General features: G+C 39.8%; 1 protein-coding gene across 1 annotated transcript in view; it reads left to right on the top strand.

The window, feature by feature from the left end:
- The window catches only part of adgrb2 (adhesion G protein-coupled receptor B2), a 248,109-nt gene that overhangs the window by 66,018 nt on the left and 154,895 nt on the right, over window positions 1–27,196 (top strand). Inside the window, exons 2-4 of the mRNA XM_055225206.1 lie at window positions 3,681–3,764; window positions 8,738–8,926; window positions 26,785–26,946. Of these exons, the coding sequence (XP_055081181.1) occupies window positions 3,681–3,764; window positions 8,738–8,926; window positions 26,785–26,946 (435 nt within the window). The remainder of the gene's footprint in view (window positions 1–3,680; window positions 3,765–8,737; window positions 8,927–26,784; window positions 26,947–27,196) is intronic.

The raw sequence follows: 27,196 nt of genomic DNA, 5'->3' as shown, positions 1-27,196 counted from the left end.
ACTACCTTGACGACTGAGGGATTATACAGATACAAGGCCACGTGGTAAATTAATGTTGAATATGAAATTCTGTTATCTAAAGAAACTGTTTTTGTTTGTTTTTTTTAACTATCATCCCGGTACCGATATTGAGATATGCAGGGCTGGTTCTAGCTTTCAGCGGGCCCAAAGCTGTATTTGTCTCTGGGGCCCCCTCCTGGCTCAGCTATTGGTGATTCACATTTGACACATTCTGACTCTGCTCTCATCACCTTGACCAGTTGTTTTTGTGTTTATTTGACCAACATCAGACTGAAAACATCCAGAATGTCACAACTACCGCAGTCACAAGAACAGAACACAAACATGTAAGTGTTTGATTTCAACATAAAAAGTGCGTGTGACTAATGAAAAAACTGTTTCTGGTGGAATTTAATGTGTTCCAGTTGGCGACAGTGGGCTTACATTTGCATTATAAAGTGTCCTTGCACCAGTATAAACACATAGCTGCCCTCACCTCTGCCCAGCTCAAAAACAAATGTAGCAGCAGCAGATGTTTTGATAGATATAAAACTAATGTAATTGTTTTAAAGGGATATTTAGGCTGCTGTAAACACACAAACCCTGTGTCCAATAAAACTTGATGTATTATATTATTTAGATCATCTGAAAACTCAAGAAAAACTAGAAAATGGATTTAAACGGCACATTTTCAGGAGTCTGTGATCAGGACGAACGTTCACGGTGCTGTTTAGGTGTTTGATTTCATAAAAGGTGCGTGTGACTAATGACAAAACTGTTGGCTAACGCTAGCTAGCTTGTGACTGTAATATTATTTGGTAAACAGTAACAATCAGCTCACCTGTTGTCGTTCTAGCTAAGGCTTTGGTCAGATTGTGCTAAAACAAACCTCAGATTAAAATCTAAAAACGCCTCAGACAGAGCATGCCTACAGTTAGCATCACACTGCCAGGTAATGTTGATGACAGCTGCAAAGTTTCAATTGGGTACAGGTCTAACATTTGGAGAAGCTCATAGTTTAGACAAATATGGACAAGCTGGTGATGGACCTCGCAATCAGAAAAGCTACATAGTGCGTCTTTAAGTCTCTTCACGCTTTATTAAGGTGAATGAAGGTGCGTGTGAAGGTGTCGTTATAAAGTGTAACTAGCGAAAGCCTGAGCAGATCTGATTTATGCTACGCGTGCTCATCTGTAGCTCGAAATGCCCCTCGCCTCATAAATGCTACAAGAACGTTTTAGTGTCATTTAGTGTCATCATTTTAGGGCGTTATGTAACCCGTGCACACAAAAACGGTTTCATGTGGATAATTTCACTCGGGAATGCGCCTCTCTTCTCTGGTACTTTACCCAAATTCTTCTGAAAAATCCCCTTGGGTAAAAAAGTGCTAGTGTGAAAATGATCTTTTAAATCTAATGAAATATCTCTTGCAGATGCAGTATTTTTAATCCAACTTTTAACATATTTGGTGAATGATTGCTGAAATTATGAGATTGTTGCGAGGGAAAATGGCTCCTCCTATTACAACAGTGGCGTTTGAATCGATCCTTTTTCAAATAGCAGCCCTGAAAACTCTTTTTCAAAAATGATATGTGCCAAGATGCAGGTGTTGCAACATCAAACTGGAGTTTCAAATGCAATGAAACAGCATTGGGGGATGCCAGTGAATCTGAAATATAAATGCTCGTGTATATTTACTCAAACGGTCGATGGCAGAGTTTGCATTAAGATGTTGTTAAGAAAACAAATTGCAAACGTACAGCACTTCAGAGTCACACTGCGATCCAACGTTTATGTAAATTTGTCTGAACACATTCTGTACTGTACAGGAGACACGGCACGGAGGAGACTGATGGACAATGGTCTAAACGCAGAACACAATGCACGTTCATACGCTGTAAAAAAGCATGTAGAATTGCATCCGTGAAACAGCAAGACCACGAAAGGTGAACCGAGATATAGCGAGAGATAACTGTACTGTAATGATGTGATGTTTTGTGTTTAGTTCAAAGTTAATCCCTTTTTGTTTGTTCTTGTAACTGTTTGTATGTTGTCGTTTAAGAGCCCATTTCTGATCTATGTTATAATGTTGTTTCCTCATCACAAACAGATCTGGAGTTGTGTTTTGTTTCATTCACACATGTTTAACACACAAACCCTGTATATTTAGGCGGAGTTCTCTAAAAAAAAACCCAAACCACTTATTAGTCTGTCTACATCTCCAAAGCTGAAAAACACTCTGTTCCACCTTGTGATGTCATCATGTGGGGACACAGGAAGTGCTCCACTGCGTTTTTAAACTCCACACACCTTCACTAGAATCATTTGGATGATTTCAAGGCAAAGGCAAGGCAAGTTTATTTGTACAGCACAATTCGTACACAAGGTAATTCAAAGTGCTTTACAGAATAAGAAAGACATTAAAATCACACAAATCAAAACATAAATAATCACAAATAATAATCAAAATAAAAATACCATTAATAATATAATAAAATTAACATTAAAAGAGAAGAGTGCAGAATAAAAACCTTTCAGTCGTATGCACAGCTAAACAGAACCGTTTTGAGCCTGGATTTAAACATTGTTAAAGTAAAGGCCTGTCTCACATCATCAGGAAGAAGGTTACAGGTTTTAGCTGCATAAATCTGAAAAGCTGATTCCCCATGTTTAGTCCTGACTCTGGGCATCAGCAGGAGGCCGGTCCCTGAAGTCCTCAGTGTGCGAGATGGTTCATATGGCACTAACATGTCAGAGATATACTTTGGACCTAGGCCATGGAGAGACTTATACACAAGCAGAGCTGCTTTAAAGTCTATTCTTTGAGCTACAGGAAGCCAGTGCACAGACCTGAGCACAGGACTTATGTGCTCGTACTTCCTGGTTCTAGTCAGGACCCGAGCAGCAGCGTTCTGGATGTACTGCAGCTGTGTTAAGGCTCGTTTGGAGAGGCCAGTGAGCAGGACGTTACAGTCGTCTAACCTACTGGAGACAAACGCATGGATAAGTCTCTCTAAGTCTGGTTTTGACAGTAAACCTTTGATTTTTGCTATGTTTTTTAAGTGGTAAAAAGCTGCAGATGTTATTGATTTGATGTGGCTGTTATTTCAGCCCTAGAATTGCCAATCTCTACAAAACAAAAAGTTAAACGTAGCTGTTAACTTAACTTCATGACATCACAAGGTGGAACAGAGCATTTTGAGCTTTGGAGCTGTAGACAGACTAATAATAAAGAGTTAATCAAACAGGTGTGAATCAAACAAAAAAAACACAGCTCCAGGTCTGTTTTTGAGGAGGTCACAGTATTATATGTTATAATTACAGCTGAAAGCTCAAAAGAGTCCATCTTGTGTAATATCGGGCCTTTAATGTCACTGCTTTTGTGTCTGAGACTTTGTGATGATTTGATTCATCAGTGACTGGAGTTTGGAAACTAGCTGTGCTGAGTTGAAACGGCTGTTGTTTTGCTCTATTTCTGGCGTGGGTTACGGTCTACAGGAGCCCTTGTTTTCAGCAAATAAACAACAAGAAGTAATTTGGCGTGTTTCCTTACACACAGAATGTTACATTGTTTTGCTTCACTTTAGCTTATCTTTCCATTGGCAGCTCTCCAAAAATGTCTCTTTTGGTGCGTGACTATAGGCATCGTAAACCATTTAATTGTTTCTCTTTTTTTTTAGATCCATACGATGATGATGACCTCAAAGTGAAAACCCAGAGACCCCGATCAGCCGACCAGCCAGGTGTGTTTCAGGCACAGACAGGTGAGTGTGTGAGACATGTGTGACCAGACGTCTGACAGCGAGACTCAACCTCTCACTCCTCCTCTCCTGCTTTATTTGGACCGAGCACAGAAATATACATAAAAACATACATCGGTATAAGTGCACAATGTAACTTTTGTGGTAGGGGTCTGCCACTGGCTTTTCTTTTTGGAGAAACAGCAGTGAGGAAGAACATTTTCACTTTATTTTTCTTTCTAGCACCTGTTATGCGCTCAGTAAATGAAGTCAAGAAAATTTTAATCAAAACCTTGTTTAGTTTTGCATGTAAATTACCAGAATAACATTTTGTTCCAAGGATGGTCCTTGCACTGCCTGTTGTAGCCTTTAGTCACTCCACAGAAGTATCTCGTCAAGACCTTTTAGACCTGTTGTATAAAACATTGATTTTTCACCCTGATTTACAGTTTGGATAATGAATTACTTACTCATGAATCAGCTCCACACAAAAATAGTATTGAGAAACATATTGAGTAATTATCCAGCATTTCCTCGGGGCTGTGATGTACAACGTCCAGTGGAGTTCAGCCGATAATAATGGCTAATTGACCTTTTGGCACGCGTGATTTTAAGCCTGTGTGTGACATTCAAGTTCTGTAGAAGCTGAATAATGAGTCTGGTAATGCACTAGAGCTCTCTGTATATACATACTGTTTGTGCCTGTATATACATCCTCACATATATACATGCTCTCTATATGTACAGTACGTGAGCAGTGTCTATGTACCGCTGTGTTTCAGATGACATCATAACATTCTGAAAGACAATAATATTTAATGCAGATGAGTTGCAGCTGTAACGAATGTTGTTAAAATGCAGATTTGTTGTCATACTCGAGGGTAAATGGTCCAGTCAGTAATAGAAATGATCAGGTTCAGCATTTGTGCATTTACCGTTTGGATATTTCATGTAGGTGCAGTGTAATCAATAGGGAAAACTGTCTCGTTCCCCCTTTATTTGGGCGTATCACCACAGTCTAGAATCCGAAAACGACCAATATGACATTCTCGCATGCATTAAACCTCTCTATACAGTATGTGAGCAGTGTCTGTCTGCGTACGACATCCTCACGTGCATTGAAGCTCTGTACACGGTGACACAGAGGAGCGGTAGGCAGTGCAGAGGAAGAGGAGTCCCCCTGTGAGGAAAACCCGTGGCTGTGTCTTCTCCTCTGCCGTTCCCTCCCCTCTCTTCCCGAGCTGCGTTCCATCGCTCCTGCAGGCGTTTGTGACAAGCTTAAGCTTTGACTCAGAGGATGTTAATGAAGATGTAATGCGATTAACGGACATGCAATTAATTTGATTTCCTCCTTTGCCGTGTGATGACGCCTCCATCAAAGGACATGGCATTCATAAACTATTTGGAACGAAGGGACGGGGCGCCACTTGGCTAATGTTTTCCTCTTTCAAGGACGATACTCGCTGAAGAGGAAATGATCAGACAGGAGGAATAGTCGTCTTCAGCCATGCCCCAGAACACAGCGCATTCACACACACATATACACACACACACACAGACACTTCACTGTGCGTTTGATCGTATGCAGCCCCTCCAGCGCTCACCTCATAAATCATATGGGTTATTATTCTATCACCTCAGAGCCCAACGTCATGCAGCTTTATCGCCATGAATATTCAAAGAGCCCTGTAATTCAATTAGGGCTTAATTGTTGTCTTGAAACTTCAATAGTCTTATCCAGAAGACCTCGGGCATTTTGGGGGTAGCTCTTAGGAAGGGCTGGGCAATTTATTGGATTGGAATCAAGGTCGAGGTTCAGTCACGTCTAATCGTCAGTGAGATGCTGCGTTTATGTTTTAATGTGGAGGTTCACAGCCGCTTCTGTCTCTAAATGCATTTTGTTTGAAGGAGAGTTTAGACTTTGGAGGAATATGGACGGGTTTTTCTGACAGGTTTTCAAACGTTTGCTCGTCTTACAAAGAAGTGGTTGATATCTAAATGAGTTTGGACACATTAGGGTTGAATGTGATGTGAGTCATGAGTAGAGTGTAGTGTGTGTTTGTATGTGTGTTTGTATGTGTGTTTGTGTGTGTGTAGAGCCTCGATGGAGAGTGGGAGCGGTTAAGAGTGCATGTGTTTATGTGTTTGGCTGTATGCTTTTTTTAGAATAGTATTTGAACAACGTGACCCTTGTTAATATCTGTTTTAATTCATTTGTTGTCAGTTTATTTGCATTTAATCTGTATTTTCAGAATTTCTACCAACCTGTTCAGGGACTACAGGCACCATACCATCCCATTAAAACCTTTTATTGTTTATGTTGATGAAAGAAAAATTTAATTGAATCAGAAATTGAGATGTGCACTTCCGGCTCCATTGACTCTGGCTTCAATTCACTTTCCATTGAATTCACTCAGCATTTTGGTCTTAAAATGTTCGTATTAACCTGCTCTACATGGTCCTGGTATTTTAATTTCACTATTTTGTCTGTAAATCAAGATATGAACATTAATAACAGACAAATCAGGCGCCTTCTTCCCACGATGTCGGTCTCGATAGCGTTAGCAACAGCTTTGATTGACAGTGTTGCTAAGCGTCCGCTCCCTGCCAAACCAGCCGTGCGGGCAACAGCCTCACTCCGGATTGGCTCTTTCATTGTTTTGAAAAGAAAAAAGTGAAATTGAATCAGAAATTGAGATGCGCGCTTCCATCTCCATCGACTCTGGCTACAATTCACTTTCCATTGAATTGACTCAGCATTTTGGTCTTAAAATATTCATATAAACCCGCTCTACATTATCTTGTATTTTAATTTCACTATTTTTATCCATACATCAAGGCATGAACATTAAAAAAACACACAAAACAGGCGCCTTCTTTTCCCGATGTTGGTCTCGCTAGCGTTAGCAACAGCTTTGATTGACAGTGTTGCTAAGCGTCCGCTCCCTGCCAAATCAGCCGTACGGGCGAGAAGGAGCGCTACCTTCAAAAACCTCACTCCAGATTGGCTTTGTAATTGTTTTGAAAAGAAAAAAAATGAAATTGAATCAGAAACTGAGATGTACGCTTCCGTCTCCATCGACTATGGCTCCAATTCACTTTCTATTGAAAAACCGTCGCCCCTCTCTCTGTAACTGCTGCTGTCAGACTCGTCATTTTGGTCTTAAAATATTCATATAAACCCGCTCTACACGATCTTATATTTTAATTTCACTATTTTTATCCATACATTAAGACATGAACATTAAAAACACACAAAACAGGCGCCTTCTTTCCCCGATGTCGGTCTCGCTCGCGTTAGCAACAGGTTTGATTGACAGCGTTACAAGCGGGTGAGAAGGAGCGCTACCTTCAACAACCTCGCTCTGGATTGGCTCTTTAATTGTTTTGAAAAAAAAAAATCAAATTGAATCAGAAATCGAATTATTAAGAGGAAAAGAATAGCGATTTCCCATATCGCCCAAGCGTACGACAACAAAAGCGTCTAAGAACCACTAAGATATTAAACTCACTGGTGCCGAATGTAATGCTTTTACTGTCTGATAATTCTGTAACAAACTTGTATTTCGGGTATTCTGGTATTTATTTATTGTGAGTGCAATTATCCAACCAGGTAGACAGTCACAAAAGAGTCTAGAACCACTAAGATATTAAAGTCACTGGTGCCAATTGTAAGGCTGTAAAAGCATTACCTTCAAATAAAGATATTACGTCTCAAGTCTTATTATTGCTCATTACTTATCACAGGGCCACTGGGGCTTCAGGCACTTTATTAAAATCAATACAGTGTGTGTGAGTCTCTTTTTGTAATTTAACTTTAAAGGCGTTTGCGATGGTCTACTTTTTATATAAACTTGCATTTCATTTCTTGCAGTGCGTCTGTTTTGGGCATTAAAAGTGTAGAAGTAAAAAGCAAAGAACTACATATTACTTCAAAAGTGTTCGTGGCCTTTTATTTCACACTGAAATAAAACCCAACTGTGCAGCTAATAGAATTTTAATCGAGATTTAGTCATTTCTAATCGTGGATGATCAGCTTGGGCCATTTTAACGGAGACGTCCACAGCCAAACGTCTGTCACTAAAAGCGTGTGGTTTGGAGCAGAGTTCAGAGTTTGGAGAAAGAATTTGGACTATTTTTGGGATGAAATGGCACTGATTAAAAGTCGTATTGTTGGGGGTTCAAGGATTAATTTCGAAAGCCATTTGTGCTTGTTTTTTTAGACTAAGTAAAAATGAAATCGAGATTGATCAAAATTGTGATTTTTTTACATTTGTTATATTTTATATTTTTTCTTTTTATATCACCCAGTCTAATGTTTTATTTTTGTTTGTTTGTCTTTTTTTTTCATATCACCCAGTCTTATGTTGTTGTTTTGTTTTTGTTTTTTTTATTTTATTTTTTTTTTATTTTTTTTTTATATCACCCAGTCTTATGTTGTTGGGGTTTTTTTTGTGTTATTTATTTATTTAATTTTTTTTAATATATCACCCAGTCTTATGTTGTATTTTTTTGTCTGTTTATTTGTTTTTTTGTTTTTTGTTTTTGTTTTTTTAATCACCCAGTCTTGTGTTGTTTTTTTGTTTATTTATTTATTTATTTTTTTCATATCACCCAGGCTTATGGGTTTGTTTTTTTTATTATTATTATTTTATTTTTTTCATATCACTCAGTCTTATGTTGTTGTTGGTTTTTTTTAATTATTATTATTTTTTTCATATCACCCACTCTTATGTTTTTTTGGTTTATTTATTTATTTTATTTTATTTATTTATTTTTTACATATCTCCCAGTCTTATGTTTTTATTTTTTATTTCTTCCCCATATCACCGAGCTATTCAAATTCATTACAATCCGTATATTAAATTTTCCCAAACCAAACATGTGTCTCTTCCGTAGAGCAGTTGCAGTCGTATGTACGTGTCTGTAGAGCGCACGTCCCTTTACTCAGCGCGTTGCATAAGCTGACATGGCTCTGTCTCGTCTGTGTGATCCAGGCGACCCTGCGGCGGAGGAGTGGTCCCAGTGGAGTATGTGCTCTCTGACCTGTGGACAGGGCTGGCAGGTGCGCACCCGCTCGTGCGTGTCCTCTCCTTATGGGACCCTCTGCAGCGGCGCACTCCGAGAGACGCGTATGTGCAACAATACTGCCTCCTGCCCAGGTGACCCCGGGATCATCAGCTCAGGTACGTGCCAGCGCCTGCTTCCTTTACAGAAAACCGAGGCAGTTTAACGGGACGGTTTGGTCTGGAGGTGTAACAGTAGGAATATGACGGGATATGGAGTTACCAATGGATAAACTGACCTTTAAACTACACTTTTTATGCACAGTTATTGTAAAAACATGTTGCCATTTAAACGTTTTAATCATGTAATAAGATAGTTAATTCATTCATTCTTCATTCATTCCTCATTTTTCTCCTTCCCTGCACTACTTCTGATCATTTAAGCACCAAACTTGCCTCCACTGTAGAATTACCAATATGAAAGTGCCAGAATAAGGCATTATTTTAACAAACTTACTGTAATGAAAGGTTCAGTGTGTAACTTTTCTGGTATTACATTAAACTAAAGGCTAATGGTGACACAACTAGGCCAAGTTACAGGTGAGATCTGTGAAAAGGCTTCGAAATTGAATCAACATAAGGTAGTCAGATTTAATGCCATACTGTGGAACATTCCTGGCAAAGCATTTTCAGTAGATGACTGTCCTTCCGCCAGAAAAGTTACATAGTAAACCCATAGACTGGAGATATAAATGGACAGAGGAAACGTGCTAATCGTCGCGGTCCAAATAGAGCATGGAGTCGGAAGTGTGCCCATCGACTCTGGCTCTAATTCACTTTCTATTGAAAAACCGTCGCCCCTCTCTCTGTAACTGCTGCTGTCAAACTCGTCATTTTGGTCTTAAAATGTTCGAATTAACCCGCTCTACATGATCCTGGAGTTTTTATTTAGCTTTTTTTGACTGCTATCAAGATATTAACTTGGAAACATGCGCAGGAGACAAAGAAACAGACAGTAAAATGATCATCCTGGTACAAAGCAGAAGACAAGAACCAGAAATAAAACAATGATGAGAGTTTGGGGCGGGTTGAGGTCTTACAATGAGTTAATGTTTTATTATTGAGCAGGTAAAATGAATGAATGAGTGAGTATAGTTATGAGTATAAACATTCATTTTCAGGGTTGAGTCTCCATTCTCTTTTATTTATTTATTTTTTCCTTTTCTTCCTTCCTCTTTTCCTTTCTCCCCCTTTTCTTTTTTTCTTTTTCTTCCCCTTCCTTCCCTTTCTTTCTTCTCTCTCCCCATTCGTCTTGAACATTAATAAGAGACAAATAAGGCGCCTTTTTTCCTCGAGGTTGCTCCCGTTAGCAACAGGTTTGATTGACAGTGTTGCTAAGGGAAAGAACGTTACCTTCAACGGCCTCGCTCCGGATTGGCTCTTTGGTTGCTATGATACTTGCAGAATTCCAAATATGGAACTCAACTCCAAATTAGCCGCTATAACTGCTAGCCTCGAGAAGCTTCATTTTGACTGTGGTTGACGCTATACTCCCTCAGTCCTCTTCTTTATACAGTCCAGTACAACCTTACAGTACAACCTTAAACTGCTCTGGCCTAACCTTAGTCGGAAAGGTACATTGAAGCAACATTTGGGATTTTTTTTTTCCATACAATAACTCTTTCTCCAGAGCACATCCCATTCTAGCATATATGTTTTCATAACATTTGACGTGTACTGTAGTATGTCAATGTCAAATGTGTTTACAGCGAAACAAATACAAATGGCACCATGAAATATATGCACACCGAACGAGCGTTTTTGGGGAGGGAAAGTGCACCGAATGAAAATGTCATCTTGTCATTCCAATTCACGCTCGTGGCCAGCTGAGAGCGAGGCAGACGCGGGCAGACGGAGCGGCGGATAACACCTCCGTTCAGTGTCAGCGGGGCTATTAAACCCGCCACCACTGCGACACGCGCTAGGCTATCTTTAGCTCTACTCGGCTCCGTCTTTCAAAAAACGATGCTATCCCGCTGTTACACCGGCTTCATAATTGCCGTGTTATTATTGTATGTGGTTTTCAGACCCAGGCACAAAAGGAAAGTCTGACCAAATCCAAGCCCAGTTTCTGTGTCCCTGAATAACTCGAACACCTGACTAATTTGGCTCATGTGTGATTACAAGTGTTTGCGCTGCTCTGTGGAGGGGCCTGTTTAGGTTTGATTACTGTGATTGCAGTGGAAGCGAAGTAATGGCTCTTCTTTTTCTGTTGCTTCTTGTGAATGCTCAAATATATTTCGATGGGACAACTGTTACACAATAGAAAATTGTTGTTTTGTATTTGTTCCCGCTGCAAAGTTCGATGCCAGGACCAAATGCCCAGATATCTGACTAAATGAAAGGTGCTCTATATTCATTTCCCACTGGCTCTGGGGCCCAAAACAAATCAAATGTTTTGGGTAGAAACAAAATAAGGCATTAACATAATATTAAACAGCACTTACATTGTATTTAAAAGCGTTTTACATCAAGGAACGACTCACTCATTCACCAGTGTACGCAAACACTGAAGGCGAGGTGGGTTGAATGTCTTGCCCAAGGACACAACAACAGCATTCAGCACCATGTAGGTCAATAGATGTGACTATCAACCGACGATATTTACGCTAAGAGTGGGATTCGAACCTCCAACCTTCATATCCGTGGACAAACACTCGCAGCGTATGAGTCCATGCACTGGCAAAGAGGAAGAACTGACAATACCCAAGCACAACAAATGTTTTTCTTAGTAAATTAAATAAAAATCATACCGGAATGAAATGGCATTATCATAAAACATGCAGTAATACACAAGAAATACGTCTAGAGTAAGCAGGAAACTGTGTGCGTGTTTTATCGTCGTCTTTTATGTCTGTTTATCACAAGATCAAATCCGCGTTTGGTGAGAAGTAATTATTTTTCTGTTTACTAAATCTGATTGCCATCTCATTTTCCTTCTTGTTCTATCATTGTGTTGCTCCTTCTTAGCAGCGGTGGAACGTAACAAAGTAAAAGCAGTAAAAAAGTACTGTACATGAGTATACATTTAGGTGTCTGTACTTTACTTAAGTAGATTTTGTAGTGGATATGTTTTACTTATAGTTTTGAGAGCAGGTATCTGTACTTTCCACTGCATTTTTGAGCAGGACTGAAAAGTAAAAGTATTTTTTTTTACTACTGTCTGAGACCAGCAAAAAAGGCTGGAAGGTTTATTTTGAACCCGTTCTTAGTTTGAGCAAAGAAAAATATACAAATCTACATCAAAATCAATGCATTTGAAGCTCCTACTCCTTACACTTTTAAACCTGTACTTTAATGCTTTTGCTTAAGTACATTTTTTCATGTGGTAGTATTTTTTTTGCTCCGGTATCTGTACTTTTACTGAGTACTTCATCCACCGCTGCTCCTTTGCTGAAGCAGACCTGGAGCGGATCCACGTTAAAGCCCTTTGGATGGTGTCTCGTCTGGGCTAGACCCCTAAACGGACCTTATGGAGCACTTTGGATAATGGAACACTTTCAGGCCGCTCCGCTCCATCTCGTAGCACCACCATGGAAAAGTGGCTTATGAAACTTTTTTTGGGTGAATGTAATATCACCTAAAATATAGTTCGTTGTCCAAAAATGTTGGTACAAGAATGTATGAAAAGCTATAACCTGCTATGTTCAGTCTGAAGTTTTCTTTGGGAGAGACATAGATGGATAAGATTGAGAAATGCCTCACTCATGTCAGACTGAGATGGTCTGGACGTGTAAAGAGGAGAGCTCCGGTATGGAATATTTAGCTCAAAGGTTGCTACGGTTACAGACGTCAGACTGGAGACTTACAAGAACAAGAAGGACATTTTTCGGTTTAGTGAAAGACGGAACTTTTGTGTCCAGTTTTGACGACTTCTGCGTGAAAACAGCTAATAGCAACAGCTGTTCTCACGTATAGACTGTATATACAAATGGACATAGCTAACCTGCTAGCCGCCGCATTCCAAAAAGAAAGTGAGCATGGGCGCGTTTTTGTCTCTATTGACTCTGGCTCCAATTCAAACATCCAAAGATCACCAGGACTCGTCAACCTTCTCTGGAGAGCATCTATCATCGTCCACAGGAGAGCTCCCTCCGTCATCAAGGACCCCACCCACCCCCAGCTTGGACTATTCACGCTCATGCTTTTAGGCCGGAGGTACAGAAGCGCGAAATTCAGGACCAATAGACTCAAAAACTCTTTCTTTCCAACGGTCATCAGACTCTTGAACTGTTGAACAATAGCCCCCTTCTCCTAGACATCGACTTGCACCTCGCACATGATCATTTGCACTATTATTTATTTGATTATGCTCTCTTTATCTTATTATTTATCTATTTTATATCTAATTTTCTCTATACTTTGGCACCCAGTGTGGTCAACAAAGCAAGAATTTCATTGGGAAACATTTTTCTTTCTGTACATATGACAATAAAAGCTTTGAATCTTGAACGTTGAATTCACTTTCGCCCATTTTTCGCCCTTCTCTCCCTAACTGCTGCTGTCAGGCTCATCATTTTGGCCTTAAAAATTAATAACAGACAAATCAGGCGCCTTAGTTCCCCGAGGGCTCTCCCGCTAGCGTTAGCAACAGGTTTGATTGACAGCATTGCTAAGCGCCTGCTCCCTGCGAAACCAGCTGTGCAGACAAGAAGGGGCGTTACCTGCAGCAGCCTCGCTCTGGATTGGCTCTTTGGTTGCTATGATACCCGCAGTCGAAATTCCAAATAAGGAACTTGGCTCCAAATTCGCTCCAAATAACTGCTAGCTTCGATGAGCTTCATTTGCCTGGAGCTGAACGCTGTGGTTGACGTCACACTCGCTTAGTCCACTTCTTTATGCAGTCTGTGTTCTCAGTGCAGAGTTCTATGCCAAACGCCCAGATATTTGACTAAATTAAAGGTGCACTATATCGATTTTCCACTGGCTCTGGTGCACAAACCAAATCGTTGTTTTTTTTTCAAATGCAATTCAACAGTATATCCGTAATCTCAACCTGTCATTTTGTTTACCTGTTTACACACATTCCCATCTGTATATATGGGAACTCACTTCTGTCACTTCATGCCGCATCAATTAAAAGTATTACACCCCGGGGAGACAGTATTGTTCGATTTGACTTCCTCAGCTACTGAAGTATAACTCTGCCTCAAGTGAACCAAAGCAAGGTTTCGACTGAGCGCACAAACCCCATGTGAGCCAGCTCTCCGGTGCATAAACAAATAATCATAGCAGGTAATAGACGAAGTTTGAGTGACATATTGAGAACAAGCAGGAAACACATCACCGCTCCATGTATGTAATGTATGTACTACAAGAGTTGGATGGTGATGGAATGGTGAGTTTTTGAATATAATGAATCATCTCTCCCTGTGTTGTGCAAATGCTTCGGCCTAATTTTTGATGCGTCCCTTGCGAGCGCACATTCTTTCCGACATAAAAGTCAACACTGTCAATCTTCCGTCTCGCAACCCCATCCTTAAAACTGGGGGAAACGGGACTAGCAACAACTCCCTTCCCTGTCAGTGCATATGCTAATCGTGTTTTTATGCTAATCCGCCAATGCGATTTGTATGTCTAAGTGGCTCATTTCCCATTCACGGTCGATATTAATATTCTCAGGCGCGCCTTTGATGGCATATTGGTTGGTGTGTTGTGGCGTTTATTTTTCCGTACTTGGATTCTCTGATGTATTGGGGTGTACAGGGACATCGGGGGGTTGCCTCTCAGGATTTGCACTAAATTCAAACAGACAAAGTGTTGAGATGTGCTCAAGAGTCATTTACAGTGTTTACCGAGTCAAATGTGCTCAAGCTGGCTAATTATTGTGTCGTTTCAGAAAGTCGTTTTCCAATCTCGGTTTATGCCAAACTGCAAAAAAATGATTGTAAACATATCGCTATAAAACTTGTTTATTTGTTGTGGGGTTTTTTACCAGTAGATGGCAGATGTCAGCCAATCAAATTCAAATTGGGACTTGAAATAACACTATGATAACTTGAATGAAGTAGATAAATCATTTCAGCTTTTAAACATGCTTAAGTCATGTTGGTTTTAGACATAGATTTGCAGTAAGGACATACATACAAAAATACATGGGGGTCTTATTAATTACTATTAAAAATAAGACATGTATAATTATCTATTATCTACTAGACAAATAACTAATATTTGTCTAGTTTTTAGTCATGGTCAGCCATAACTTTAACTAATTATGTGCTCAATGTTGAACTATTTTTGGTCACAAAGGAATGAACGAGAAGGAGAGAAAATGAAATAACACACCAGAGTCAGTTCCTTCATGCCCACATGCTGTTCGTAAATGAACTCTGCTGTTTGCTACGCTCTCCTCGTGTTGCACAGGTAAATGAGCTCAAAAACATTTCATCTCGGGCTCATTTTCGATTCAAAGTTTGTTCTGGTTTTAAAAGTAACTACTCGGTTATCACTGCCTTAATCTGCAGGTAGATGACACATCCAAGTTTTTCTCATTTTCAGTCTATGAACAGGTCTTACCTCATGTGAAGGCGAGGCAGGTTTATTTGTATAGCACAATTGGTACACAAAGTAATTCAAAGTGCTTTACAGAATAAGAAAGACATTAAAATCGCACAAATCAAAACATGAATAATCACAAATAATTATCATAGAATTAACATTAAAAGAGAAGAGTGCAGAATAAAAACCTTTCAGTCCTACGCACAGATAAACAGAAACGTTTTGAGCCTGGATTTAAACATTTTCAAAGTAGAGGCCTGTCTCACATCTTCAGGAAGAATGTTCCAGGTTTTAGCTGCAGAAAACTGAAATACCAATTCTCTATGTTTAGTCCTGACTGTGAGCACCAGCAGGAGGCGGGTCCCTGAAGTCCTCAGAGTGTAGATGGTTCATGTGGCTCTAACATGTGGGAGATGTTCTTTGGTGCTGGTCCATGGAGAGACTTGTTCACACTGAGCTGCTTTAAAGTCTATTCTCTGAGCCACAGGAGCCAGAGACCTGAGCCACAAGACACATGTGTGAAGTGTGAAGTACTTCCTGGTTCTACTCAGGACCCGAGCAGCAGCGTTCTGAATGTGCTGCAGCTGTGTTAAGGCTGTGAAAGCTCAGAACCTCCAGAATTCACTCACTGAACTGCACAGGCTGCACTAGCACTGATTCATGATCGTCTGCAGGTGCTGGGGTTCAGGCAGTGACCGTTCAGATCAGAGAAAGTCCTTTTTAGGTTTAAAACAACTGGGTTTCCAAAATCCTCAACAGCTTGGCCATAAAGCCCCATGTTTTTAAAGTTAAGAATAATTCAACAATAAATTTTTTTTTATCAGTTAAAGGCAATATTTATTTGCAACAACTTTACGTCATGTCTGGGGGCAAAGAAAGGCCATGTTTATGAAATGTGAAATGAAAATCCCACCCTCCCTTTAATGTGAGCAAACTGTCTATGAGTCTACAGTGTGTTGTGTAAGTGTGTGGGCTGCTATGACTTGGGGCACTACTCGGTGTGTCTGCAAGATTTAGAAATGATGAAAGAAAAAAAAAAATCTTGGACAGAGAAAACCAATGAAGGGAAACTGCGCATTATATTCGGTTAGTTTCACCACTGTAAAAATCCTAAGTGAAGGTAAAACATATAATCAAATTGAAGTATCAGCGTAACTCCTGACAACACAAATTAGGTGGCGATTGTTCTCAAGTAAATTAGCTAATTAATTAAGTAGCAATACGCACTTCAAAAGTTCACTGCAAATCCCACAATGCACTTGCTCTTATTAGCTTATGTTGCCATTGACACTGTAATTTGGCGCTGGAACAATGTGGTATTACACGTGTGGGTGAGCACAGTGCCACAGGCTCCATAACCTTTCAAACAAAAACATTTAGAGATTATATTTCCATAAAAAAGTCACAATGTTGAAGCAATTATTCTTTTAATAATACGGCTGCGCTCCACTTTGACCCTGCGCGAAACGACTGAAACTGATGGTAATCGTTGTAATTAATTGTGATAAGGCCACAAACAGAAATAGTCAAAATTAATATAGATTTATCTTTGTAAGCCAGCCATTTGTTATCATTACATCTTATTTATGTGACCGCAGACTTTGTAAACACTGAGGGAGTGTGACGTCACCAAACGGCGTTCAGCTCCAGGCAAATGAAGCTCGTCGAGGCTAGCGGTTATAGCGGCGAATTTGGAGTCGAGTTGCATATTTGTAAATCTCGACCTTGAGTATCATAGCAACCAACGAGCCAATCTGGAGTGGGTCTGATGAAGGTAACGCCCCTTCTTGCCCAGAGGGGGAGCTAGTGCGACCAACCTCGAGAAAGAAGTTGCCTGATTTGTCTGTGAACGCATGATTTTTGTTTTACTTGTTTTACTCTTAAACCTTGTGCTGAAAACTGTGTGTTGTTGTGGAATTTCTAATAGTAAAAACCTTAAAAATACATGAAATCAATAGAGCAGTAGTCTTGAATCAGAAAGTCAGATTTATCGTCAAAGAGCTGTTGTCCTTATCGTGTCGTCTCGCCCTCAGCCGACAAATGAACATACATACAGTGTGTTTATTCCATCAAAATAATCGTACTAGTCTTAATTTAGTCCAAGTGACTTCACGCTGCTGGACACATCGTCTTGTACGCTAACAAACAAGAGACATGTCCGTGCGTAACAACGGATAGTATCACGAAAATTAGGTCAAAGAGATAGATAACATTACATATCAATACACGTAAGGATTTAGGAATTAGGTCAAAGTGATAGATGACAATACATATCAATACAAGTATATATTTAGCGCAAAGAATTTCATAACAATTTCTTAAGCATTGAACTCGTTTCTCAGTAAGAATGCGACACATACTTATTTTAAGATGTCTACACTGGAACTTGCTGCTTCGGTGACATGACACAGCCTTGTAATACGTCTTTTCAGTGACTGCAAGCATCTTTTAGTGACATATTCTACCTTTCTGTAAACGGCTAACAGTATATCCATTTATGACCTTGTACAGACAGTATGCAGGGTGAGTTAAGACCTTGTTGGACGTGCCTTCTATAGATAGTACCTTTCTTGGGCTATAAATACTGGAAAAACTCTGGAAAAACGTAACGCATGTGTGTCTGCTGTCTGTAACTTCATTCATCTGATCAGATAAACTTCTTTCAACTCTCTACCTGGTCTGGAATCACTTCGTTCACAGTTACAGTCTGGTATTAATGATCATATCTTGATTTATGGATACAATAGGAAAATAAAAACACCAGGATCATGTAGAGCAGGTTAATACGAACATTTTAAGACCAAAATGACGAGCCTGACAGCTACGAGTTGATGAAGCTGGAAGCGCGCCCATGCTCACTTCCTATTTGTAATGCGACGGCTAGCACGTTAGCATTTATATATACAGTCTTTGTGTGTGACTTGAGTTATTTGTGAGGAAAAGCAGAGTTCATGCACTGATACGCCGCTCTAGCTCGCATTAGCATCACTCGAATGTCCATCTTTCATAACAGTCCTTCCTCACTGAGTGGATTTTGTGCTTTTCAGGTGAACTTTCATTTTTCCGAAAAGGGCATAACCACACATCTCTCACTGAGTTGTTGTTTGATCAACCAAGAGATCATTATGGGAATATTTTTTCATTCAGTGTTGGGGCGGGAGTAAACACGCTTTTATCCACCCCCTGTGACTGTAAGCCCCGCGTAGAAGCCATTCATTTAGATTCAAGCTGTTAAATAAAAACAGCTTTGTGTTTGGAGCCAGATACAAGTCATATCTGATGCTTTTGCCCTTCTCCCGCTTTGTTCGGGGCTCTCACCTGAAAACAGCACCCGTGGCTAACACCGCACAATGCTAATCAACGCGGTGATCTTGTTTTTCATCGCAGCCTTTTTCGTGTTTAATTCCTGCTCACAATGTCCCTATCTTAACTTCATCTGCAGATATTTTCTCGCTGAAATGGCCCAGTCTCTCAGTCTTTTATAGACTAACTTATTACCATTATGCAGTGTGGTTCCAGCTACGTTTTTACCGCTTTGGAAAATGGAGTTGGGCTGAATCTGTAATATCGTTTCAATCCCGCAGTGCGATTCTGCGCCGTGGCTAAATAACACAAATGAATTGTATTTTGCCGCTTGTTATTCCGCTGCGTGGCTCTGTTTACCTCTCAGGAGAAATGCTCGCAATTCCAGATCTAATATCTCAAAAGTAACGTCTTTGTACATCGAGGAGATCATCATTTATTAACAGTTCCATTATGTGAGTCAAAATACGAACTCCAACGCGACGCAGAAACTGATGTGTCCGGTGTGGTGACTAAAATTTAGTCAAGATACACTGCAAGAAGTGTTAAAAGTTACTCTAGCCTTTGTCAAATCCTTTAGTCTTACAGGAAGAAAATGGTAACTTTGTGTTTCCATTTACACGTCTGCTGTTTTATTTCACGTTTATTGTTTGATTGTCCTTACCTGTACTCAAATATTAATGTAAAAGTGTTCCCTGTCTAAGCTAAGACGTCCAAAAGTCCAGCCAGATTGACCTAAACGTAAATTGTACTTGGGAAAGAGAAGGGCTTGGACCTCAGACGGTATTTAAGTGTGTTTACCCCATTTCTCCGAGCCCACTGCAGCAGAAACTCCATCCGTCAGTAGTCGAGCCGTTTGTTTACAGGCGCAAACGTAATAAACCAACATAGACAGTCTTCTTGCATGTTCTGTTATTATTTTACAGATCATTTCCACGACACCGGTCAGTGTGTCTGCGCTGTCAGCTTAAGACGAGTGGCTCTGATTGCTAGGTTTTGAGCCATCACATTTGATTTATCACATTACTAACGCAAGTACTTACTAAAACACAACGTAGCCGGGTTATTAAGGAAACAAAAGAACATCTACTAGCATCCTTTTGTGTGCTGGTTACAGGTCGAGACTTATCATTAGTTTGTCAGAGGTTTTATTTTCCAACATCTGACTTGTTAAACTTGTTAAACTCCATCGCAGAATGATGTTTTTGACCGTTTCAGAACCTCTAGTTAGAAAACTCCACTTATTTTCTGTTGCAGTATTTGACAGAGCTATGTATGCTACTTTTACTTCAACCACCTGAACCTTACACCTTACACCTGTTACACCTTTAATCATTATGAAAACAAACCATAAAAGACACGTCAAGTCACGTACCTGGGTCATAATGATAGATACCGAAGAAATGTCACTCACGTTTATATGAATCATAATCTGCTGTTTGCTTCTCTCGCTTGTAGAATCCTTTTTCTTTGGCCTCCAGTTGCCCTCAAGATGAAACGTGAATGACTGCTCATGTCTTTTCGATTCTCTCGCCTTTTTTGCCTATGATGCAATAAATCTTCACAACAGATGCCGCCCGACTTACAAGAAGTGAACGCATTAGAGAGAGTACTGTAAAAAGCCGCACTTTGTGACAAAATACGACTGCCGTGTGCCGTCTGCATCTAATATTATAGCGTTTTAGCGTTTTCTCACCTGAGCCTTGAGCATTTCTATTATTGACAGCACTTTGGTGATGGTCCGCCCCCGTTTCAGATGCGGATCGTCTGTAAAAGACCGTTCTAAAGGTGTACGCAAGCCCGAAATTATGAACAATACGCCAAAGGGTTTCTGAGAGCTTTGAACTACTTACATTTAATAGATAGGTAGATTTAAATGCATCTTTTGTCCTTTCGCAGTTTGTGAATCAGATACCACAGGATAAATGTATGTCTGTTTCTGAACAACACACAGAAATTGCTTTTCATTTCAGGTGGGAGTTGCGACTTTGAGTATGGCCTTGGTCAGTGTTGGTCTTAATAGATCATTTGCATCACTGTTTGTATAAGAACATACTTAAATTAGACAATGCAGAGTGTCATTTAACCGTTCAATGTTGGTTGCACTGCCTTTTCACTGCCTACGACCAAACGTAGATTAAAACATATTTATTAGACGGAATAACAGCTGAATGCTTGATGCCAGGGGATGAGGTCGGGCAGCAGGTACAAATAAATGGGATTACTGGAAAAATGGGCATCTAGCAGCAGGATGTATAACTTTATATGTATATACTTAAAGCGAAGACCTGGCCCTGCTCCTAAACCTACTTATTTGTAAAACTATGATATAAAACTTCGCCCCCTTGAATTTTTGAATGGGACCCAAAAAATTACTTTGTCACAAACATTTCAAATTTGGCATGGACATCCGTCTTGCCGTACTGAACGGAAAAGCCAATGAGGACTTTTAATCGTTGTTACCATGGCAACGTCCAACATTTGTCATAGAAATACATGGGTTTTTGGTTAACTTGGATGAAAAAAAAAATAGTTTGCCATAGAACTTTGAAATTTGGTACACATATTCCACACATCATACTGAACAAAAAAGCCAATGAAGACTTACCTCTATTTTTAATTGTGTTACCATGGCAACATCCACCATTTGTCATAGAAATGCATGTTTTTTGGTTAACTGGGATGGAAAAAAGTAAATAAAAATTGTCATAGAACATTGAAATTTGGTACACATATTCCACACATCATACTGAACAAAAAAGCCAATGAGGTCATACCTCTATTTCCAACCTGTGACAGTGTCATAAATGGTCTCATTGGAATGAATGGATTAGTATTACATAGACGCTGATTTTGGGCGATGTAAGTGGGAACGAAAGGCAGGATCTTCCTTTATCCCTGATTGCAATTTTAGCATTATGTTTCTGCCCACCTCAAAAGCTGCCCTCGCATATCTGTCAGGGAGGGCATCTGGTGTTTTAATGAGCAGGCGCTTCAAACTCAGCCGTTACCTTTTATGTGAGTGGTCATTGTCACCACAGACTGCAGCATGTTTTGACTGATCTCTCCTCTTCACCACTGCCTTCCTCGGTATTTTTAATATCACCATCAACTTTCTTCTTCTAGTTTCTGCTTGTGCGACTCTGAGACTTCCCTCACACAGCAAGGTTAATTATTTATCCACATGATTTATTTAGATTTGCTTCCACAGGCCCGGCAATACTCTCCACTCAGCTGCCGTCTCAAAACTTTTCTCCCTTCATCCCTTCTTTTATCTCTTTAGCACCAGCCCTTCGATTCTGACTTCCCCCTCTCTGACACAAACATGTGTAGCTCGCCAGTGTCAGCGGGATACAGCCAAACAACATGGCAAAGGTTATTAAGAAACTGCACTTTTATGGATAAAAATATAGCAGTTCTTTCTTCAATGTTTTCTATTTTAATAAGGGCATTTGGACTTGAAAATATGTCAGTTCTGTGCATCAGTGGTGCTCAAAATTTCTCACTAAGCACCACTAGATCTAAACCAGGACTGTCTCAGGGCTATACCAGGCTAAATCTAGGGTTAAACCAGGTCTAGGGCTATAAACCATGGCTTCAGTACTTCAAAAACCCAAAAGAGCTGGACAAAAACCAAACAAAACTGGGTAAAAGAGCCGTTGCTGTAGATCATGATCTCTAACTCCCTGTGTCACTCTAGATAATCCATCAATACGTGATCGAAAGAAACAGGAGTGGCTCTTTTGTTTAGCATTACAAAAAAGTCAGTGGTCATTCTGCTCAAAGATTCATTTGCCCCCTGGTCTAACAGATTCCTGGCGAGTGGACAGCAGTGGACTGTCACCAGAAATACAACAAAAGCAAAGCCGTCTGATAGGAGGATCGATAATCTTAATTCAATCACAATTTGAACAGTCACAATTAGCTAAATGCAAAGGCAGTAAATCCAAAACAGGCACAAATGGTCAAATCCTCCAGCTAAAGTCGTCCTGACCAAGCCAAGATCAAGTTCTGGACATTCAATTCAATTCAAGTTTATTACCGTAGCACATTTACAACAACTTAAGCTGCCCAAAGTGCTTCACATAAAAAAGTTAATAAAACACAAATATACATGTAATACGATACATAGGCAAAGAATAATAAAACACCAACATATCCTGTCTAGCTACTATTAAATGCCAGGGAGAAGAGATGTTTTTTTGTTTTGTTTTTTAGAGAGGATCTGACAGGCAGAGGGCGCTGCAGCATAGTCTGGGCACTGCTACAGAAAAGGCTCCGTCACCTCTGGGTTTGAGCCTGGCTTCGGTCAGCTGATCTCTAAGCTCTGGGTAGAGTATAGGGGTCAGTGACTCCCTCAAATAAAGAGGACCCATAGAGTGCAGACACCGGACCCATAGAGGGCAGACAGAGGACCCATGGAGTGCAGACAGAGGACCCATAGAGTGCAAACAGAGGACATACAGAGTGCAGACACAGGACCCATGGAGTACAGACACAGGACCCATGGAGCACAGACACAGGACCCATGGAGTACAGACACAGGACCCATGGAGCACAGACACAGGACCCATAGAGTGCAAACAGAGGACATACAGAGTGCAGACAAAGGATCCGTAGAGCGCAGACATTTATCACAATTTATCACAATCAAGAACATTTTCAATTGCACCTGATATGAAGCAGGAGCCAGTGCAGGTTACATAGCACAGGTCTGATGTGTTTCGTCTCTAAGTTTTTGCCAGCAGACGAGCTGGAGTGTTCTGGACGTTCTGTAAGTGCTGCGGGGAGCCCTGGTCCAGCCCCACAGACAAAGAATTAGTATAATCCAGACGTAATTGCCACATTACAAATGCCTGGATTGCTTTCTCAAAATTAGCCTGTAGGTAGAGGGAAGGTAGAGCTTTACTTTTTTTTCTCCTTTAGTGCTAATTTTATGATGATTATTTATGTTTTGATTAGTTGTATTGTGATTTTAATGTCTTTCTTATTCGGTAAATCACTTTGAATTACCTTGTGTACAAATTGTGCTATAAAAATAAACTTCCCTTGCCTTGTCTACTTTAGCAAGGAGCCGGACAAGCTGGACTTTATGACAGAGTTAATGTGCTTGTCCAGTTTGAACATAGATTCCACCCCAAGATTCCTCACAATAAGGAGATGGGTCTCTGGGTCCTGCTTCTGACAGGTTGCCCCAGTGTTCGTGAAGAATGTATCAAATGCAGAAGACAAATGGGGGCAGTAAAGTACACCAGAACCTTAACCTAGTTATTTATACAGGTCAAAGCCCAGGTAAAACTCCTAAAGAAAACAAAATATCCTGTATCCATTCATATATTGTGAATGAAAAGTGACAAACATAATCTGAGAGGAAAAAAACTCTTACTTTTCCTGGATGGTTTCTAAACGTGCACCAGCAACTGAACCTAATTTCAAAACATAAACCTGTTCTCCATCACAATGATTGTCAGAAAAATCACAATTAAACGAGTTCTTTTGAGTGAATGGCTGTGGGTGAATATAAAGTAGTTTGCTTTTCCACTTTGAGTCGCTCCAGGGGCATGTTGTCAACTGTCAGCTTCAAACCTCACAATTCAGACGCTTGATATTCATTAGACATCGACCGGATTTTGAGCTGTAATAATCGTATTGACGCTCGAGCATTTGGTTGTATGGCCTTGGGCTGAGAAAACATCTGTGTGTAGGCATGGCATTAGCTAATATGCATTTCCTGACAGCACAATGGCGTTGCATCGTCTTTCCTATCGCTATTGTCGATAATCTGCACTCATGAATTATCATAATAAACAAGCTTGATTTTGGCACTCTTATTTGGCAACAACAACAAGCCTTGAGAATACATTATTTTGATTTTCACTTATCTGTTGCTCGCAAAACGGGAATAATATTACACTGGTCTGCAGGTGTGTTTGAACTGGAAAGCTGTTTTAGCCTCACAAAGCCCAGGAATCTTGTAATTTATGCATTACAATTGAAATCACTAGTTTGTCTTAATAACTGTTCTTTTATTAAAGTGGAATGGATTTTATGATTTTTGTTGTTTTTTTGTTGTTTTTTTGGCTTGTTTGTCTGTTTTCCTCTTGCTCTATCCAATTTGAATAGCATCTCCCGAATTAACATAACAGCCGAGTCACGTTTCATTATTAAAAAACGTGATTCTCTGCAGGGTTTGAGCGCAGCCTCTGTTCTGTTTTACCCTATTGTCCTTTAATATGAAATAGAAAGTCCAAGCCCGAGCAACAAATGCGAGAGAATGTGAAGGAAAGGACTACTATCTTATCTGTGGGCTGCTTATTTGAAGTCTGAGTGAGTACCAAAGGCTGCAGAAGCCATTATAGATTTGTAGTTAAAACCAAGTATAAAGTAGTGGTATCTATGCAGTCTGCATTCAGATTACTGCTATTCAATAAACTCAGGGCATGTTCTTTGTATCTTTGTACAGTGTATACAAGAGCCATTGATCTTTCATTGAACCTCTTGACATCTATCTGACAAGGTTATAAAGCTCGTATGCGCAATGTGGGATCTCTTCTGAAAAAAAAAAATCTCCAGTGCTAGTCATGGGTTATAAAAGAAAATACATTATTGATAAAGGGCTAAATCAAACACGTGTTGATGATTTGTCTATTTCAAGCATTGTTTTTTTAATTAAGTGTTGATTATCTGCAGTTATACAAGTTTTATTTTCATTTTTTCCCCTTTTTAAACCTCGCACATCCCACCTGTTTTCCCTGAAATCCCATTTTGACGGGCATATACAAAGAAGAGAGAGAAAAAAATATATAAATACACAATAAAGATAAAAATGTATATATAGTAATAGTACAATGTAATAATAATAATAATAATGCATATACAAAATCATGCCTAACAGACACAGGTGTTATATATAAAATACATATACATATTATAATTAAAATATTATAAATAAAATACAAAATAAAAAAGTAAAACAATAAAAATAATCCCGTCCACGTTTGATTTTCCTCAGTACAGTCAAAACACATCAGCAGAAATAGCTTTATACATATTCATTATGTATCGTATAAAAAGAGAAAGCTGAGTCTACACATATTGTGTGTCTTCCGTTAATATACAGTATGACAGAAGCATCCAAATAACACAAAAAATGTAATATATATTCAAATATCAATAGTCAGTAGGTTGGACCAGCAGGAAATGTTAATTTTTCATAGTTGTTCAAGAAAGGAAAAAAAAAAGAAAAAAGAATACACTTTGAATGTATCACATCTTCAAAATGTCTTTACTCTGAGCTCATAAGTCAGTATAACCTCCTTGTTGTGCATGTAAAATACTTTTCTAGCAGCTTCCTGTATTTCTTGCATTATAAAGTCACACAAATCTCATAATATTAAAATTCTCAAAGATTCAAATGGACATATCCCAGACACATGGTTGATGTCTGTGTAATCCCTCAATTGTTCAGGTCTGATCCGTAGTAAAAGTCCAAAAGTCCAGTTGACAGATTTTACTTTTGGCTTTTACTATAGCACAGGTTGATAACAATAATGAAATAAACTTTTAGCTCGTTCCTACAATGTGAAACTCTGATGTTTTTATGTATTTTCTTACATTTGTGAATACTTTTTCTACAGCTAAGGCCATTTGAGATCATTAATTTTGACCATTGCAGTTTCAAATCTAAAAAGTACAGCCTAATTAAGTTATTATTGTGATGGAAACTGAATGTAATTAAAGGCATTATGCAACTTTTCCAGAGGAGCGTCTACTACCTGCTTGTTGCCATGGAGATATAACAAAACGTTCCAAAGCATGGTCTTAAAATTATTTATCCATGCAGGCAAGCAGGTAACGCCAGAAGACCAAGTTACAGGTCAGATCTGTGCAGAGAGGAGTTCATGTTGTTCAAGAAAAGTTACAAAGCGTGTCTTTAAATGTGCTTCTTGCGAACATACATTGCTACTGCTTGAAATACTCATCGAAAACCGCAAACTCCCCATTCAGTGTCATATTTGTCTGTGATAAAAGTATGATTTGGTCGTCGTCCATCCTCCCGTCGAGCCGTGTGTGTGTACTCATCGAATATGTCTTTGTTTTTCTTACCCGTCCGCCCGCTTTGCTCCCATCCCCGTCTCTCATCCCTTCATCCCGCCGGTGTGTGTGGCCGTCCGCAGTGCACGGACTGTGGGAGGAGTGGTCGTCGTGGAGTCTGTGCTCTGTCACCTGTGGGCGGGGTCTTCGGACACGGACCAGGAAGTGCGTGAATACGGATGAGGCGGCGGAGTGTGGCCGTCCCGAATCCCAGACCAAACCCTGCAACATAGTGGTGTGTCCCGGTCAGTATCTCATCCCCATTTACACTCACCTGCTGCCTGCTGTGTCCGTGCTGTCTGCTCACGCATGTCTCACTGCGGTTTTGTTCTTTTCAACTCACACTTCTGCACAAAAAAAGAAAAAAAAAACAGTTACCATGACAACTTGCAGTATGTAAAAAATATTTGTGTGTGTTATTATGTTTCTTGGAGTCAAATGCATTTACCTGTGCCACTGTAACATTTTGTTCCTTCCTTTTTTATGCCGGAAAAA

This window comes from Periophthalmus magnuspinnatus, chromosome 11 (genome assembly GCF_009829125.3).
Source record: "Periophthalmus magnuspinnatus isolate fPerMag1 chromosome 11, fPerMag1.2.pri, whole genome shotgun sequence".
NCBI lineage: Eukaryota > Metazoa > Chordata > Actinopteri > Gobiiformes > Gobiidae > Periophthalmus > Periophthalmus magnuspinnatus.
Note: the sequence above shows the minus strand (reverse complement) of the source record. Positions and strands in the feature narration are given on the sequence as shown.